This window comes from Anthonomus grandis, chromosome 9, assembly GCF_022605725.1.
Source record: "Anthonomus grandis grandis chromosome 9, icAntGran1.3, whole genome shotgun sequence".
NCBI lineage: Eukaryota > Metazoa > Arthropoda > Insecta > Coleoptera > Curculionidae > Anthonomus > Anthonomus grandis.
In genome coordinates this window covers 16,779,431-16,798,632 of record NC_065554.1, presented here as the reverse complement: position 1 = coordinate 16,798,632, position 19,202 = coordinate 16,779,431, and the positions used below count along the sequence as shown (strand labels likewise).

The 19,202-nt window shown below is 30.6% G+C and overlaps 2 protein-coding genes across 3 annotated transcripts in view; one reads left to right on the top strand and one right to left on the bottom strand.

The window, feature by feature from the left end:
* Positions 1-3,254: 3,254 nt before the first annotated feature.
* LOC126740370 (exosome complex component MTR3) lies at positions 3,255-4,134 on the bottom strand. The gene has a single exon (XM_050446346.1). It carries the CDS (start codon positions 4,028-4,030, stop codon positions 3,263-3,265), a length of 768 nt encoding a protein of 255 aa, XP_050302303.1. The 5' UTR covers positions 4,031-4,134; the 3' UTR covers positions 3,255-3,262.
* An 8,790-nt stretch (positions 4,135-12,924) lies between these two features.
* LOC126740819 (myosin heavy chain, non-muscle) overlaps positions 12,925-19,202 on the top strand; it is a 54,406-nt gene continuing 48,128 nt past the window's right edge. For both annotated transcript variants that reach the window (XM_050447010.1, XM_050447011.1), the window contains exon 1: positions 12,925-13,565. In XM_050447010.1, the coding sequence (XP_050302967.1) occupies positions 13,212-13,565 (354 nt within the window). In that variant the 5' untranslated portion in view covers positions 12,925-13,211. The remainder of the gene's footprint in view (positions 13,566-19,202) is intronic.

The window sequence follows — 19,202 nt, the reverse complement described above, 5'->3', positions numbered from 1 at the left end:
GAAATATTATATCTAATTAATAAAATATTGAGATATTTTTTTGTGACTTAAGTAAGGCCTTCGAATATGAACTTCTCAGCAACAAAGTTACTTAATGAAAATTCAAACATTCCTCTATTTCGCTAGCTTTTAAATATTATTTGCAAATAGGACGCAGGTGGTTAAAATATATAAAGAGGATATTTCGTAAAATGATGATTGGATAGTATTCTCTTTACTATATTTGGGCTGTGTGAACATAGACATAGACTCTATTAAATGCTCGTATGACTCTGTAATGACTCATACCCTAAATTATGGTCTTTTTTATTTAGTTCTTTCCTAATATGAGAAAGAAGTACATAGTAGTTTTGGCCTGGAAAAAAAGCTATTTAAATAATAAAGAGAAAATGGAATATCGGTATACCTATAGGCGGTCTTTTAAGACTTCGTATATTAAAACTGTCTTTAACTCCCTTTTTTATTTAGGGCGTTCCGTTGATCATGTTCACTTCTAGAATAGATAGAAAACGTTAAAAAAAAAGAAAAGTTCATATGAACATGGCTCCGGAAATGCTTTTTCAAGAAGCTAGAGCTCTTTAAAAATAACTTCTAAAAACGTTTTCGTTTTATAGGGTAACTGCTTTACCTACCCCAACCAATTTTGGGACATAAATTATTATTAGTATGTTTATTCTTTTGAACCTACTAAACAAAAATAACTTTAACCAGATGCGTGGAAACCAGGGGGATATTTGGTATCAGAATATAATGCTCTTATGCCTTTTTCAGAATTATTCATTTTATTAATAATGCTAATTATGCTTAGAACATTAAAAGGCCTTTAAATCTTCTAAGTAATTGTTTTATTAATAATATTAAAGTTCATTGGCCGAAAAGCGAGTGTTAAGTGCTTTTAACTTTCGCCTTTTCTTAGCTGGACGTCCCACAATACTCAATATTGGTTGTAGTAGCTAAAGTAGTTCCGAAGCTATAAAACGAAAAGCTATAAAATTATAGTTTTTAAAGGTTATCTTCAAAGAGATCTAGCTCCCTGAGGAAGCATTTTCGGACCCATGTTCATATGAACTTTTCTTTGACGTTTTCTATCTACCCTAGAAGTTTGTAACATGATCAACGGAACACTTTGTATATATGAAAGCGAGCTCATGTTTGAAATGTATAATAATGTTAACGATCAAGATACCCGAAACATATAGAGTTTATTATCCAAATGTTGCCGATTGTCAATGTTCTCCCAAATACTAGAGAGAATATATTTTTATCTCATTTTACCTTTAACCTGTTCTTCTGTTTCCAACTTAGCAATTCATATTATTTTATTTTATCCACGTCTATTTTGCTTAAAGTATGTTTCAGTGTATAGGCAAAGTTAAAAACATTAAACAGATACGCACACTATAAAAAATAGACGTGTTTTGTGTGTAATATCCTATAGATACTCTTATATTCAACTTTTTCTTTTAATGAAAGGTTAAGACTTCATTAATATAGATCGTCTTTCTCCCTGTTTTTGTCTTCCAAATAGTTAATATCATAGATTTTACTTTTTAAGTAAGCCCGTAAAAAAGGACAGTGGCGTCAGATTTAGGAATCTCGCACCCTACATCAATTATTAAAACTAGCTAATGAGTAACCTAATTTATCAAAAAAGTATTTACCCAAAAGGTGCCTCAATAAAAACCGTATTTTTAAATAAGTTGGGATTCCATGAATTTTTCATTTATTCGAAAAATTATTTAAAAAATTCTCTCAACTAAACCTTATATGGATAACATTTTGTATTTGTAAATATACAAGGTACTGGAAAGATCTTCTACAATAGCTATAACAAAAAAAAATCCAAATTATTATCCTGGTAATGATTCTTTCAGTAGGTCTTACTGCTTTAAGCAAATCCTGATGTGACAATACTGTTAAAAAATTTCTTATAGTAACTACATACTAGAGCAGCAGATGAATAATAAGAAAAGAAGCATGTTAAAAAGTTCGTTTAATGTTCTATTAAGTAGATACTAGAAAATGTTCGTCTTTCAAATTATTAATATTATAGGTTTTTAGTTAGCCCATAAAAAAGGCCAGTGGTCAGTGGCGTCAGATTTGGGAATCTCGCAGCCTACATCAATTATTAAAACAACTTCAAAACATTAAATCTAGCTAATGAGTAACCCAATTCATCAAAAACGTATGTACGCAAAAGTTGCCTGAATAAAAAACGTCTTTTTAAATACTTGGGATCACATACATTTTTTATTTATGCGAAAAATTCAATTCACATATATCTTGGACCAAATAAGCCCTGAATGCATATCATTTTGATTTTATAAGTATTTAAGGTACTGTGAAAATGTTTTACAATAGCTAACAAAACAACCAAATCATTATCGTCGTAATGCTTTTCTCAGGAAGTCTTACTGCTTTAACCAAATCTCTGACAAAAATATTCTTAACCACTTACTAGTAGTAACCGTTTAATTAATTTTTTCCAGCCTATATTTTGACTCAATATATTATTATACATAACAGACGTTTCGTTGTAACTTCGCGTCGTCTTTGACTTTTCAAAAAAAAAAAACAGCAACTAGTGTTATAATGAAGAATAATAATAAAGAGTTGTGATTGAGGTAGAGTTCTAAGAATTGTAGATCGGGAACACCATAAACATTGGCAGCTGCTCTCATTTGTTTATTGGAGCGAGACTCTTTTTCTATTTAGTTATTATTTGATGATTTAAATCGAAAATGTTTTAAGGAATATATAGGTTCCATTTAAAAATCATAATTGATTCTCCTACAGTACTCTAACTAAAAATTCTTATGAGAAAAATATTAAACAAACAAAAAATTATGGGTCCGAGCATGTTTCCGCACGTTTCCCTATTTAATTAGTTTACAATTTATTTATTCTGCTCGAATTTAATACTTTTTTTTCAAATTTTATTGATAATATGCAAATCACTGGGCAATACTGAATGCTTTCAATAAATAGGGTATCTGTAATACCTTTACTTTTGACGTTACGTCGGTCCGCTATGTCACAGTTGAGATAGGGCCTCACATATTATCTCCCCCCCCCTGTTACCCTAATTTTAAAATAGTTCAAAAATAAACTTTTTTATAAATTTGAAATTAATAAACTGTATTACATAATTAATACCAAGTTTTATAGTTTATTTATTTTTAGTTATATGATTATTCCAGGCCTTACACAAGGAAAGAGGGGAGGATGATTTAACTAAATAAATACAGCTCAAATAATAATTCTAACTTTTAATATTACTCATAACTGCTTTTAACAAACATTTTTGAACAATAGGCACAATATCATCACAACTCTTAGAGAGAGCTTTTATATACTCCTTAAGTTTATCTGAAGATATACAACCATTTTGATATATCTGACATATTTGTTTATGTGTGTGAAGTTTTGAAACGACTAATAGACTATGCATTTCATCTTCTTCATTTTGGTTTGCTTCATTTTGATCCTTTTTAGGCACTATATTCATTGTAACAGAGGTTATTAAGTCATACATTGGAACTCCTGCTTCAGCTAGAGCCAAACCAGCACCAATTATAGCGCCACTTAAAGCGGAGCCATCTTCTTCAAGAACCATAGCATGAATATCAACCAGAAAGTTAGGCAATTCATGTAAACAAATTGCAGATTCTAAAGCTTTTTTCATCATGCTGCTATAATGCTTTTCTTTATTGTTAAATTGGTTAAACTTGCGCTTAGGACAACTAAATGGGGCATACTTGAATTCACAAGATACCTCCCCTTTAAGTGCATAATCTACTTTGTTGGGAATTTCTCGAGGATCAAAAACAGAGACAATAACTTTAGTGTTACCAATTTCAACATATGCAGAGCCCTTTGCTTGGGAAACTATACTGCTCTGCAGAAATATTTTGTGGTGGTCTGTGTTTTTATTACTCTTGTTTGCAAGTTTTTCTTTCTGTTGGGAGCGAGCGAATAGTTGATAGGGCACGGTTTCTTCCAATCCATAATTGCGTTTATATCCGGACATTTTAAACTAATTAATTACTACTATCACCTGTTTTAGTGAGGCTTGTATTGAAGCAATCAAAAAATACTCCGGATGGAAAAAAAGTAAACAAATGTCTCGAAAATCTAACCTTATTTTTTATTGTCAACTTGGGAATGACAGAAGCGGATTGAATGTTAAGTTGCGTTTAGATGAGCGATTAACAAATGTCGCGGATACTATCTACGCTACGATCTATGTGAATCGATCGAACTTACTATTTTGCTAGATAAATTAGAAAAAATGGGTTTTAGATATATTGTACTTGCCTTGATTAGGTCGTACTTGTTGAATAGCAATATGCACATTAAAATCGTCAGAATAGTGGAATTTATAACTGTGGTGTACCTCAAGGATCTGTACTGGGCCCACTGGTTTATGCGCTTTTTGTTCTTAGTCTGAGACTAGCGGGATTGGGTGCTCAATATTTTACATTTTCAGACGATACTGTCTTTTTGTATTATAGGATACCTTCGAAGTTCTGGTTAATTGTATCCATAATGACTTAATCAAATTATTTGTTGCTTATTATTGTTTAAACAAAGAAATAGATCAAGATACCTCATACCAGTGTGGGGCACCTGTATAAAAAACTAGTTTCTAAAAAGTTAAAGTCCTTCAAAATAAAGTACTTAAAAATCGTTTTAATCTTGACTACCTCATGCACACTAATGATATTTATTTATATTTGCGGGTTAGAGCAGGGAAATTAATTTTTAAGATTGTTTGTAAGCTAAAAAGTCCAACCACACCATTGGATATTCAAATGATATACTCTCATATCACTTTAGTATCACATAAATAATAATATTAGGCTAAATAGTAGTAGAACCAATATAGCTTTAAAAAATCCTAAGAAACCTCTTATCACAATTTAAACAAGAAACTCAAGCTTAGTTTTAGTCAATAATATTTAACTAGATTTAATGTAATAACCACACTTGTTGTTTACATACAGTTATAAATCAAACTCTGGTACCAATTCTACCAATTATGCATTGTTTAGGAGTTCATTTAGTTAAGCGTTAAACATTATTGTAAACTTTAAAAATTGTAATATTAAATTTATAGCTAATTACGTAAATAAATTAATATTGTTTCCAAAAAAAATCACAATGGATATGATCTCTCTACTGCTCAAATCAAATCCTGGAAACTAACTTTATTTAGTTATTGGTTGTACAGTGCTTTTCTTTGATGTCCCCCCCCCCCCCATTTATTTTTTGAACGGGTCAAAAAAAATTCTTGAAACTTGGCATAAGTAAATTGGTCTATAGATACTATTTTTCACTGTAAACTAGGTAGTTGTAAATTCCAAGATGGCGGCTGGGCGACATCTTGAGAAAAAATTTTATATAGAAAGGGGGGTCGTGTGGTACCTCATTTTAAAGGTCTTAATGAGTACTTCATAACCCAGAAATATTAGACCCATATCTTAACTCGTTTCAAAATGGCGGCCTAATAAAAAAGTATTTTTTTTTATTTTAACGTTTTACATTTTTATGATTTTTGAATAGGTAAAAATCAGTGTACGAAAATAAATGCGTCACTATTTTATTTTGACATAAAAACGACAGTTCTAAATGTCAAAATAACACATAAGCGCCATCTTGAATAAATGCATTAAATAGAAATCTTGTGTTACTTCATTTAAAAGGTTTTATTGAGTACTTTTAATATTTATTACATGGACTGGGTGGACTCCGTTTTGACCTGTCTAAAAGTAACAGCCAAAAAAATACACTGTTGCGATTTTATTAACGTTTTTAATAATAATATACAAATAATTTATAATTTTTGGATTTAAAGATTAACTTTTTGGTTTCTAAAGACTTACTGAACCGCCCTCGTATGTTACATTTCACGTTAAAGGTTATTGAAACTTTAGAAACTTCTTTAGAAACCAAAAAGTTAATCTTTAAATCCAAAATTCAAAAATTATAAATTATTTGTATATTATTATTAAAAACGTTAATAAAATCGCAACAGTGTATTTTTTTGGCTGTTACTTTTAGACAGGTCAAAACGGAGTCCACCGAGTCCATGTAATAAATATTAAAAGTACTCAATAAAACCTTTTAAATGAGGTAACACAAGATTTCTATTTAATGCATTTATTCAAGATGGCGCTTATGTGTTATTTTGACATTTAGAACTGTCGTTTTTATGTCAAAATAAAATAGTGACGCATTTATTTTCGTACACTGATTTTTACCTATTCAAAAATAATAAAAATGTAAAACGTTAAAATAAAAAAAAAACTTTTTTATTAGGCCGCCATTTTGAAACGAGTCAAGATATGGGTCTAATATTTCACGGTTATAAAGTACTCATTGAGACCTTTAAAATGAGGTACCACACGACCCCCCTTTCTATTTAAAATTTTTTCTCAAGATGTCGCCCAGCCGCCATCTTGGAATTTACAACTACCTAGTTTATAGTGAAAAATAGTATCTATAGACCAATTTACTTATGCCAAGTTTCAAAAATTTTTTTTGACCCGTTCAAAAAATAAATGGGGGGGGGACTTCAAAGAAAAGCACTGTATATGTTGTGTTGAACACGTTTTACATGAAACCTAGAGTTCAAATGATAAACCCATGAAAGGCCAGAACTTAGTAAAAACAGTTTTAGAGAAACACCTATTGGACCTTGCATCTAATGCTTCTAAGGGTCGCTAAACCGTTAAATAACTAGTTGCATGAATATTTTAGGTACATCCCGCTTGTGCTGCAAAATTGTTAGGGATATTCGTAGAAAGAACCACCACCAAGTGGTTCCAAATGCTAAGAACCTCCTTCCTGAATGATCGTGATTCTATCTTCTTATAATGTTTCTTAAACTTTACATCAAAATCTAAGCTCCACAATAAAGCCACCCGATGTCAAAGGTTGCTGTCCAATTTTTTTCTCTTCCCACCAACTTAACAGAAATAGTAAGTTCTTAAAGTCTATGACGGAGCAATATATTACTTGCATTCATATGTTACGTGCAATTACATCAATGGAATGGATAATTGGTTATTTTTGTCTCAAATCAGTCAAGATTGTTCAATTCATAGGAATGATGGACGGATGGACCTCTCAAGTTTAAACTTAATTTTTCTTTTCATATTTCTCATTTCATAAAATCTCAAGTTATATGGTTTTTCAAATAATTTCCTCTTATATACCAGGTTGCGCTGTATTATCTCGGAGATCGGTGATCTCGGTGAATGGATCACACTATTATAATATTTTTTTTTACAAAATATAAATGCCTCTTATAATTTTTTCAATTATTTTTCATTGCATTGTTATATGAAAAAATATTAATATCAGCAATACGCTGAATGATTTTCTACAGCTTTATGTTAAGATTGCTTTACTCTTTCTGAACTCTTATGTTTCTTGGCTTTTTGATAACCATGATTTGTTAACCCAAAACTTGGCAAATGATTTTTGACACTTCTATTTTCGAAAATTTGTTTTGTCCAAAAAAATGTCACGGTCAGATGACATTCTTCACGTAAACGTAGCGCAAATCAGAGAGAATTTGGAGAAAATTGCAGCTTTTGACCATGAATTAAACAGAGCCCGGAAACATTCTGTCAAAAACTTTCATAAAAATGTTCCAACAAATCAAATGTCCGATTTCGAAACGGGGTAAGCTGCTACTATATATTTTTACAATTAAACACGTCCTAAATCCCCAAAACGTTCTCTCAATACATACACTTTTTTATCTACTAAACAGAGTAAAAAATTAACATACAAATCGAAAAACATGAACATCTGTTTCGGGTTGTTATCTCGTAACAGTTTGAATTGAAAGCCTCGACCGAGAATACAAACCAATTTCGTAACGAATTCATCCATATTTGGTAGCGAAACTGTACCTGGAGAGTACCTTAGCCGCGATTTTTTATTGCGCGAATAACGCATTTTTTTGCAACCGAACGCATATGTAATTTTATACATTTTATTTTAAAATAACCAAATTATTATTGGCTGTAACAATAAATAAGGTTGTATCGATATATTATACAGGGTGTCTCATCAGTCATAGTCCAAATTGAGGGAGGTGATGAGGAAGCCTAGGTAATTTTCAGATGAGGAAATTTTTGACATGAGATCCTGTTTACTGGTATTATTAAAGTACATATGGTGTTTCGAAATAAGATGCTGATCTTTAGGGATGTGAAGGTGATATTAAGAACAGTTTAAATAATCCTATAGGCATTATGACTTCTGACCTACATAATATTAAAATTTTAAGATTTTTTTTTAATCAAACTTTAATGACGTTATAGACATTTTTATAAAATTTATCACATCCCACAGCCCTTAACAGGTATATATGGAACATCCTATAGATACTTTTACATATTTGGAGTGCCGTAAAAAATTTGGTCAACTACAACTAAAAACAAGTCAAACTAAAATATTATATGCAGTTCTCAAGTGCTCTTAAGTATATTGGGCTGTTGTAAACTAGCCTCTTAAGATGCTTCTAATTTATAAAAATATGTTAGTCATATATTTATGTATACATATTTAGATACATAAATCGCTGACTTACATTAAATTGAAAAGTCTTACATATTTCACTCCTGTATATGAAACAACAAAGCATAAAAATTTTACTTTTCAATTTTATGTAATTTCATTTGTTCGTCAATCCTACCTATTTCGTAATTGTTTAATTTAGCGCCAGTATCTTAGAGAGCAAACAGCGTTGCCAACGTTTGTTATGTATTTCATTACTTACGGAAAGTAGCTACATTTTGTTGTTAAGAATTTAACAAAACTTTCCTAGGCATTTTTCTTTGTCTTGAAATATTTTTTATATAATTTTGCTTATTTACACTTTTAATGAGATTTTTATAATATGTTGTTTGACTATGCACTTAAGAATCTTGACAAATTTTAAGGCGTTCTGTCAAAAAAAGATCAAATACCGCTTAAATTCTACGAAGCTCTTAAAATATTTGATAAGGGCATGTATGAAATAAAATTTCATTACAATTAAACTATTTAAATTCAAAAATTAAAAAAATTTTTTTTAATATCTTATGAATATTTGATTTTTTTAGGCTAAACTATTTAGCGATTTCACAAGTATTCAATGAAATAATTCTAAATGGAAAATATCATTTAATAAAAAAAAACGAAGCTTATTAAAAAAATCTAACGAAAAATTAAAAAATAATGGCATATTATAGAAATTTTAATAAAAATAAAGTAAATTTTAATTCAATTGTTTATTTTAATTAATCAGATTTTTTCAAAAATTAAATTTTAATTTTATAACGGAAACCAGTCGTTCAACCATTTTCCCAATGATCGTCAAGAGTAAAATTGGTCGTAATTCATCCAGACTACTAATATGTGTAATCTTCGGTAGTGGCTTTACTAAAGCTGTTTTCCACACGACAGGATATTCACCATTCTGTAAACATTTATTGAAAAGAGTAGTTATCACAAGAGCCAAAAAATCAATGCTAAACAGAAGCATATCATAACTAATCTCCTCAATACCCATGTACTTTGATTTAATTTGTGAAAATGGTTTATATATATCAATCATATTCGGTAATGATTGATAATTTGAAGGTGTTATTTGATGAAGGCAACATAACACATTTTTTTACTATTTCTTCCAAACGATAAGTTTTAGGTAAAACTGATAGAGGATTTTTTTTTGTTTATAATTGATATTACAAATAATAATTATTACAAAATCCTAATTTTAAACTTAAGTCAATGGCGTAGTTCTTTTTTTGTAAAATTGTATTGAAAATTCCGTGTAATATCACAAACCGTTCTTGAAAAACTTATTAAAAACTGAAACTAAACTAAACCTTTTTAGGGTTCACGTTTATATAGACTTCTTTCGACTTAAAATTATTGGTCCAGGAATGTCCCTTTCAAATTATACTCCAGATTGTGACTTAAAATAGTTTTCCACTGTAGTAGGAAATGTTTTTAAAAAGTTAAATACACAAAAACCTCTAAATATATCGGGTGACTTCAATGTCCACTTTGGTGAAAGGGATATTAAGGCTCTAGAACTCTGCAACTTTTTTAGGTCTCTTAATCTAAACAAATCAATAAAGTTTAATATCCGTGATGATTCGACAAATGTCTTAATAACTTTTTCTCCAATATTAACAGTACCTTGTTTACATGTAAGACTTTCTCACACACACCTCAGGTCACAAAGACATTTTGTTTAAGTGTCAAATAGCCCGCACTAATCCTAAAATTATAGAATCTGCTACAGGCCTATTACTGAGATACAATATACTTTCATGTTGCAACTTTGATTTCATTGACAGCATGTCCTTTGATATATACTCAACTCAATTATAGAGGCTATTGAGTTTTTATTTCCTGAGAAGTTACAATGAGAAAATCACTCAATGCTAATAGTTTTAACCAACATTTTTGCTCCATTGCTGAAAATAAAATAAGTAAAATCAGTAATACTAACCACACATTTCATGAATATCTGAATTTAATCCCCAATACTAATATCTCCCTTTAGGTTTTGTTGGATATCAATCTAAGATTAATTGATATTGAATATTTTTATTTTTTTTAATTATTTTTCGGAATGTTTAAATTGAGAAATCATAGGATGGTTCTTTAATAATTAACTACTTTATTTAAAAATACATTTTTCCGCATCACTAATGTGCGTTCGAACATTCATTGAACGAACGAAGCACCATTTTAATTCTCAATCTATCTCAAAAAACCTAATACAGTCCACTAAATCAAAAGTCTGACGACGACAGGTTTAAAATAGCAAGTTAAGAAGTAATGAAAGCCATTAATGATTTAAAAAACAGCCACAGTAAGGATACTAATGAAATTAATACAAAATTAATAAAAAAAAGTGTATGAACGCATCTTAAAAACACAAATTAATGACTATTTTGAGTCTAATGATTTGTTTGCCATTTCTCACTTTGGATTCCGTAAAAACAGAACAACAACTCTTGCTCTGGACCATTTTACGAATATTGTTTTGGAAGGATTTAAGAACTTTCTCGATATCCTAGCCTCTTTCCTTGTAATATTGTGTTTCCTTGTTGTGTTCCTCTTTCTTTCCTTGAACACATAGTATTCTTCTTAAAAAACTTCATGCCTATCATTTTCATCCTGGAGCAATTAGGTTGATTGAGTCGTACCTGTCAAACAGAGTTCAATATGTTTGCTTTAATCAGAATAAATCTGATATTAAACCATTGAAGTATGCAGTGCCACAAAGTTCTGTCTTGGGACCTGTACTATTTCTTATTTTTAACAATGACTTGGCCTTTTTATGAGGGGAATCAGTAAACACCGTTTTGTTTTCTGAAGACACAACTTACTACCAAAGTTATTATCCTTCTATCTTGATGACATGGATTTTTATACCTCCGAAAACAACCTCCTTCAGTGGTTTTTGGCAAATAGTCTTTCCCTTAACACTTCAAAAACTCAAAGACTTAACTTTACCTTGAAACATAATACAGTTGAGCATCCTATTCTCTCAAATTATGCAAAGGAGCCTAATTTTATTGGTGTCTACCTCGATCTAGGACATGGGACCAGCATTTGGTTAAGCTTTCAAAAAAACTGTACAAACTCTTCTTATAGCATACCGTAGTAATTTTCACTCTCATCCTCATCTAACTTCTGCTATTTTGTCATGGGGCACTCTTGCCATAAAGACAAAGTGTTTAGGCAACGGAGAAAATACATTTGTATCCTGACTAGACTGGGATATTGTGAAGATTGCAGGCAATAATTTAAGGGGCTTAAAATCTTGATACTACCTTCTGTTTACATTCTACAGTGCTTGCTGCATGTCCATCAAAAATTAAATCTCTATAAAACTCATTACCACTTCTACAACTATCCAACTAGAAACTGTTGAGATCTTATGCCAGATTTTAACCGACTTGAAAGGTCTAGAAACCGAACCAGGTATTTAGCCACAAAGTTTTATAATTATATTCCAACACGTATTAAGGCTCTTGACCTATTACATTTCAAAGTAAGGCAAGTAAAAAACTACCTTTTAATGAATGCCTTCTATTCATTTGAGGAGTACTTTTAATCAAGTTTTAACTTTGTTTTGTAATGTCTCTACACATGTGTTTGTAACTGCAATTTTGTAATGTGATGAAAATTTTTATACATATACCTTGACCTGTAAAAATAAATTGTTGTATGTTGTTTACGAATAAATGAAATGAACTCAAATAGAATTTAAAATATACAAACCTTTAACATCATTCAGTAACACTCTCTGTATAATTATTTTTAAAAAGGCCGCGAATTTAGTTAAATCTAATGGTGGTAAACGCAACCTAATTTATCACAAGACTCATCTATTTCCCTTTAATTTTTTTCTCAAGATGTCCCACATCCGGCATTTTAAAAGTTGGACATGTCATTTTATTAGCTGCCATTTTGTTTAGACACAAAATATGTTTTTTGTTCTCTTAGATGTATGTAATTATAATTATTAATTTTTGTGTTTGGAACACTGATAATATGTACTAATAATATTCTAGGACCATAAAATACTCGATAAAACATCAATTTAATCTCAAAAAGAATGTCTCACAAGTTCTCTATCTCTCCCTTCCTCCCATAAATTATTGTTTTCAAGATGGCGTCCATCAACCATTTTGAAAATTTGACATTACGTCAATAGTCATATTGTTTATCTGCTTCTATAAGCGACGCTCAAAACTAAAAAGGGGCAGGGGAAGAATTAACATCTTTCGGTACTGAAATGCTGAACATAAACGTGACAACGTCGCAAACCGGTCAATCGCTCGGTCGGTAACAGACGGGCGCGGCCGAAACGACGGTTAACAACACGACTACCGAACTGACTGACTGACATTTCACAGACCGCGAGAGCGAGATCAGAACACGACACACGGTACGTGAACACAAAAAGTCTAATAAACCGGTCGGTGATCAACATTTTTTGACTACGATTCCCCCAAAAAGACGTTAAATTGTTTAAACTATTCACATTCAATAGTTTTTCAATGAGTTCAGGTGATATCAAATGAATTTTTACCGACAAAGGTGACAGGTTGTTTGCCCCAAGAACACAAAAAAAAAAGTGACTTTTGTATTTTGTTTCGGTATTCGGTTGTCTTTCTCGTACCATGGCCGACACGGATGCCAAGGATCGCTACGATCCCGAACTAAAATTTCTGTGTGTGGACAGAAACAACTACAATGACCCGGCGACACAAGCAGAATGGACCCAAAAGAGGCTCGTGTGGGTGCCCCATGAGAACCAGGGCTTCGTTGCGGCCTCCATAAAGGGAGAACGGGGCGATGAGGTCGAGGTGGAGCTCCAAGAGTCAGGAAAGAGGATTATGGTTGCTCGGGATGATATCCAGAAAATGAACCCACCTAAGTTCGACAAGGTTGAGGACATGGCCGAGTTGACTTGTTTGAATGAGGCTTGTGTACTGCACAATTTGAAGGATCGGTACTATTCCGGGCTGATCTATGTAAGTATTATTTTTTTAAATAAAATGAGTAATTTAGATGCAAAATCTGCCAAGCCTATGTATAAATATATACGAATTGCTAATTTAATGCAAATAATTCATCAGCTGTGAAATGACAAATTCTTTAGAAAAGGAAATTGTACTGTTGGAATTAGTTTGTGTCAGAAATAGTTTGAAAGTTGCTTTTTCCCCTTACACTTGCAAAACTCATAAATAATAAATTATCTTAAAAAACACCTTGTAATCAGGTAATCTGAGTAACCTCCTATTTTATTAAAAAGAAATGTTAGTCAACACCTATCTATATAACCCTTATGTATAATTCTATGTAATTTTATCTATGCACATTTTGTGATTTCATTTTGTGTATGGGTCTCATAACAGTTTTTATGCCAATAGCTATGTTTACAATGAGCAGATCTATTAGATCCATGGATCAAATTAGTATTTTCATTTAGTACAGCCCTGTTTACAACAATTGATTTTGAGGGTTAAGAGCAGGATTATCTCTAGGATCACAATGTCAGTCGAAGGGAGCTTATCAGTTTATAAGAAGAATTATAGGATATAACTTTTAAATCAAAGTGTTATTGTTATTTAAAAATAATAAAAATAAACTAATAAATTAATTTTTTTTTTCAAGGCTCACTTGTCTTTTACTTCCTCTTCTTTATTTTTGTGTACAAAAATCAGAACCTGAGGCATATTTTAGCGAGTAAGCGGCTATAAGCGTCTTTAAGACATCTCATTCGAGCGATCAAGTCATGACGTCACCGTATAAGGCGCTTTAAGCGTTTGTCAGCGGTCTCCCGAGACCGCTAATAAACTCGATATGTCAGAAGGAAAGATATACAAACAAAAGTAAACAATAAATCGATGTTTTCAATATTTTTTTGAATTGAAAAACATTACATTCTTTAGTTTATTTAGTTTCTCTGTTCAACTTTAAAACTTATTTGCGTTGAAAAGCTTATTGAGAATGAGAAATTTGGGGGTAATTATTAATTACTGCGATTATTGTTTTTCCCTTAGTAAAAGTAGTACTAAAAGTTAATTAAAGAAAGTAGGTAAAAGATATATTTTGTGTAATTTCAGTTTAAAAATCAGTGACTAATTTTCCCAGGTATTTATTGCAATTGTTTATGCATTTTGAAAAATAGTCGGAATGAGGCAAACTAATTTCAATCTCGTTAGGATCTAGATCCGACCTTAAAAAATTTATGGATATAAGGTTGGATCTAACCTCAAAATGTTTTGAAAACTGAGCGAAATGAGTGTTTTCATGGTTTAATTCTGTTTTCAAACAAATTCAATAGCAACGAAAACGTAGCAACAGTTTAAACTCTGACAGCTATTAGACATGACGTCATTCGAGCGAAAAAATATTATGACGTAACGCTTAAGACATCGTAAGACAACCGAGTAAGGCGCTTAATCGCTAAAATATGGCTCTGGTAAGCTAACATCTAATCAAATGTCAAATTTGTCATTTTGGTACTTCAAAATAGGTCCTAGGTGTTTACACTGAAAACAAATAAATTTAATCTACCCTGTTTGGGAAGCATCAAATTCACATTTAGTGTGCTACCATTTACACCAAAAAATAGTCCTTACATCATTTAATCCAAGTATTAAAGATTTTTGGTACAGGCATTGTAAATGTAGTTCATGTTGTACCAACCAATAAGAATTGTCAGATTTAGCTGCTAAGTTTGGGTCAGAAATACTAAAAACTTATGAAGAAACTCAAAATAAATGATTAGATCAATTTTTATCTCAAATTTTATAAAATTGCAGTCTGTAAAACTGGTTCAAATATGTGACACCTGAAAAAACTAAATCTCATGGTAATTTGCAAAAATCAATAAAATGCTAAAAAAATACCAATTGTTATTGTCATTTAGGGTTAAAACTTATACCAATACACATTTACAACTAGGAAGTCCTGTACAATAAACCAAATTTATATAACACTTATATTGGAGTCAAGGTATCAAAAGTATAAAAAGCATTTGACAGGCAAAATTCCCCTAAAAGCTTTTTAAAAACTATAACTTTCATGAAGAGATCGCAGATCAGAAGTACATAAACTAGTATCATTAGCTATGTTTACAATGCGCAGATCTATTAGGTCAATGGATCAAATGATATTTTTATTTAGTACAGCCGTGTTTACAAGGATTGATTTTGAGGGTTAAATTAGTCCGGGGGTATCTCTAGGATCAAAGTGTCAGTTGAAGTGAGTTTAGATGAAGAGTTATAGGGCATAAGCTCTAAATCTTTAAAAGTGTTATTGCTTAAAGATAATAAAAATAAACTAATAATTTCTTCTTCAAGGCTTAAGCTTGTCCTCTGGATTTTCTTCTTTATTTTTGTGTACAAAAATAAAAACCTCCTAAGCTAACATCCAATAAAATGTCTTGTCCAAACTTGTCATTTTGGTACTTCAAAATAGGTCCTAGGTGTTTACACTGAAAAAAACTAAATTTAATCTACCCTGTTTGGGAAGCATCAAATTCGCGTATCAAATTTTAGTGTGTTGCCATTTACACCGAAAAAATAGTCCTCGTGACATCATTTGATCCAAGTATTAAATATTTGGTACCCGCATTGTAAACGTAGCTATTGATGGATTAAGACTAAGATACTTAGTAGCTTGTGAATGTTTGCAAAAAATAGCCATGTCAAACAAAATTAAATACCTTGGTGTGTATTTTGATCCACACTGGAAAACGGGGTAATCATATTGAATATGTCACATCTAAAATTAGAAAAAATGTTTTATAGATTTATGCAAATTAGATAGTGGCTACCTAGATTTCATGGAATTAATGTATCTAAAGCTCTAGTTGAATCTGTGTTAAATTATGGCTACCTGTAATTCCATCTTAATGCCTGTTCAAGGCACAAAACTACTCTACAGAGCTTCTGTTAGTCAGTAAAGTCTGTACAGTTAATTTTGATTTTTATTTTAACAGTAAATACATAACATCACATATCCAGTAAATTTAACTTTCTTATCTAATATTCATAAAATCTTTGTATTGGAAAAAATATAGGAAGAAATATTTATTTTATCATAGTTTTCATTTACTTCTGAATCATATCAAACAAGCAGAAGTTACAAGAACTTGTTGCAATTCATCAACTCATAATAACAAAAATATTTTAAAATTTGTGACCTGTTGTGGTATTAAAAAATAGTGGTCAGCCACAAACAACATTCACTAAAACTTTTGATCTTCTGGGTAAAGATGAATGTTACACATATCTGTTAGGCATGAAGGAGATTTAGATTGTGTGGAGTTGTTTTTTGGGTGATGGTATGCTGCTCTTGCTTAGAATAGAGGGAATATGAGATAGATTTATTGTTTTTTTTAGAACTTAATACTTTTAAACATTATTATCTAATATTAAACATTTGCATTTACTGCTACTTCACAATGTGAGAAGAAGAGTCAATACTATATGTGCAAAATACAATTTTAACATATATATAATATGTCCATAAACTTATCAATACAAACAACTTATTATAGGCAATCTTGTCCATGAGTTAAATTTGTTGGAATTAGATTTACAGAAATCATTTAATTTTTTTAAGTTTGTTGGAAATTATGGTTTGCTTACCTTGGAAATATACAATACCAATAGGTAATTGTAATATCTGGATATATTAAGAGTGTATTATAAAATGTATTATAAAAATCTTAAAATAAGCTATTTGGTAGGTTTTGCATCTATTTTCTATTTTATTATATACCTACATGTTTCATATATGTAGTTACATCCGCTCTTTTTAATTTACTCTATGCATGTAATAACATGGCTGTTACATGTAATGATAGCCAATAATTTATCATTTTGGTCAAAAATAATATATATGTACTTTTTTTATATTATAGCAGGCTTTTATTCGACTTGAAAGTGTATATAGTGACAATATTACATTTCATAAGTCTCAAAATTTCACTCTACTCTATGTAATATCACATTTTTACATTTTAAATCTGTTTAAGATTTATTATGGTAAGACTCAACACAAGAACTGCATAATATACTTAATTATTTTGTTGTGTTGTGTAATATAATTAATTATTTGTACCATGTTCTATAATGATGCAGAATTTTAAAAATGGTGAAACATTGATATTTAGGTCTATCAGGTAAGGAGTAAAATATTAATGGCATTACCATCATTAGCCAGGGCAAATTTCCATGAATGGATGATTGGAAATTTTATATATTTACAAGGGGGTGCAAGCATAATTCTTTATTTCCTTCATTAATTTTATACTCCTTCAAGTTGAATAGCAAAAGGGAATATTTCTTTTCAGCCATTCTTCTTTGTCACCATTTTATGTAGATTTAAAATTGATGACCTTTTGTTTAAAAAGTCAAATTGTTCATTATAACAACTTACTTAATGTGTTTAAAATATGTTGTTAAAATGTGAAAATGTTCAATGTGCTTCCTATGTAGTGGAATGATAACAGTTATTTATCTTTCAGAAGTAATTCTGAAAAACAACTTACATTTGCCCACAAAATTAAGCTTGAAAAACAGTTTATTTTTTTTACTCTTCATGTTAAAATCTAGGTAAAAATATTTCTAAATCAGTATTACTGAGTCCAATTGCTATGTTATCTTCATACATCACAGGATCTATTTATATTGATGAATATTTCAATAATGATGAATAACCTTACAATCTATGAGAAATCATATATTTTTTTATTAATGTGTAAATATGTAGAAACAGATAAATGTTTTTTGACACCACAATCACTGTTTACCTGATAAGACTATATTTAAGTGTTGGATAATCTACAAACAGAAACACAGTTTGGTATCTTGAAATTTTTTTAGTGATACGGATCTATAAATAGTTTTTAAACCCTTCTTATTATTTCATAAACAAAATTGACTAAAGAATTACAAGATTTGTGTTTACCTATGTAATTTTTTTATCACCTTCTGCCGTACGTCATAGCATTTATTGTCTTATTTCAAACTAGGCGATCACATCCGTTATGACGGCGTTGAGTCATCGCTAGATAATTATTTATTATGTTAAATTAGGGGTCAAAAAAATCAGGAAATATTATATTTATGCATATTTATCAGTTATTTTAATTAATATTTCAGTTCTTTAGTAAAGTAATTCGCCAATTTACGACAGGAAAATTTCAATACATATCCTCCAACAACGTCCGAACATAAACATCCGAACGTGCTGTATTACGCATATGTGTGTTACCTTACATTCTCCATACTTTTTAAAATAGGCTCAGTCAACAATATTAGTTAAAATTTTATTTGCACGCTCGGAAATTCGGAATAAAATGGTACCAAGCCGAAACGCGGTACCACGAAGACCAGCGGTTGCGCGGGGGCGACCAGATCAGTGACCTCTTTCTCTGGTGGAACAAGAATTTTAAAGAAGAGATGATCGAAAAAATAACCACTTGCATTTTGCTGGGTTATAAGTGCGTTATTGCGAAAGGAATGATGCTACATATTTAAGAATATCTTATCAAAAATGCATCTATCTTATAATTGATTTTATATAATTGTAACTATTGATAATTATTGAAATGGTAATTAAATAGATATACAGGGTGTCCCAGAATATGT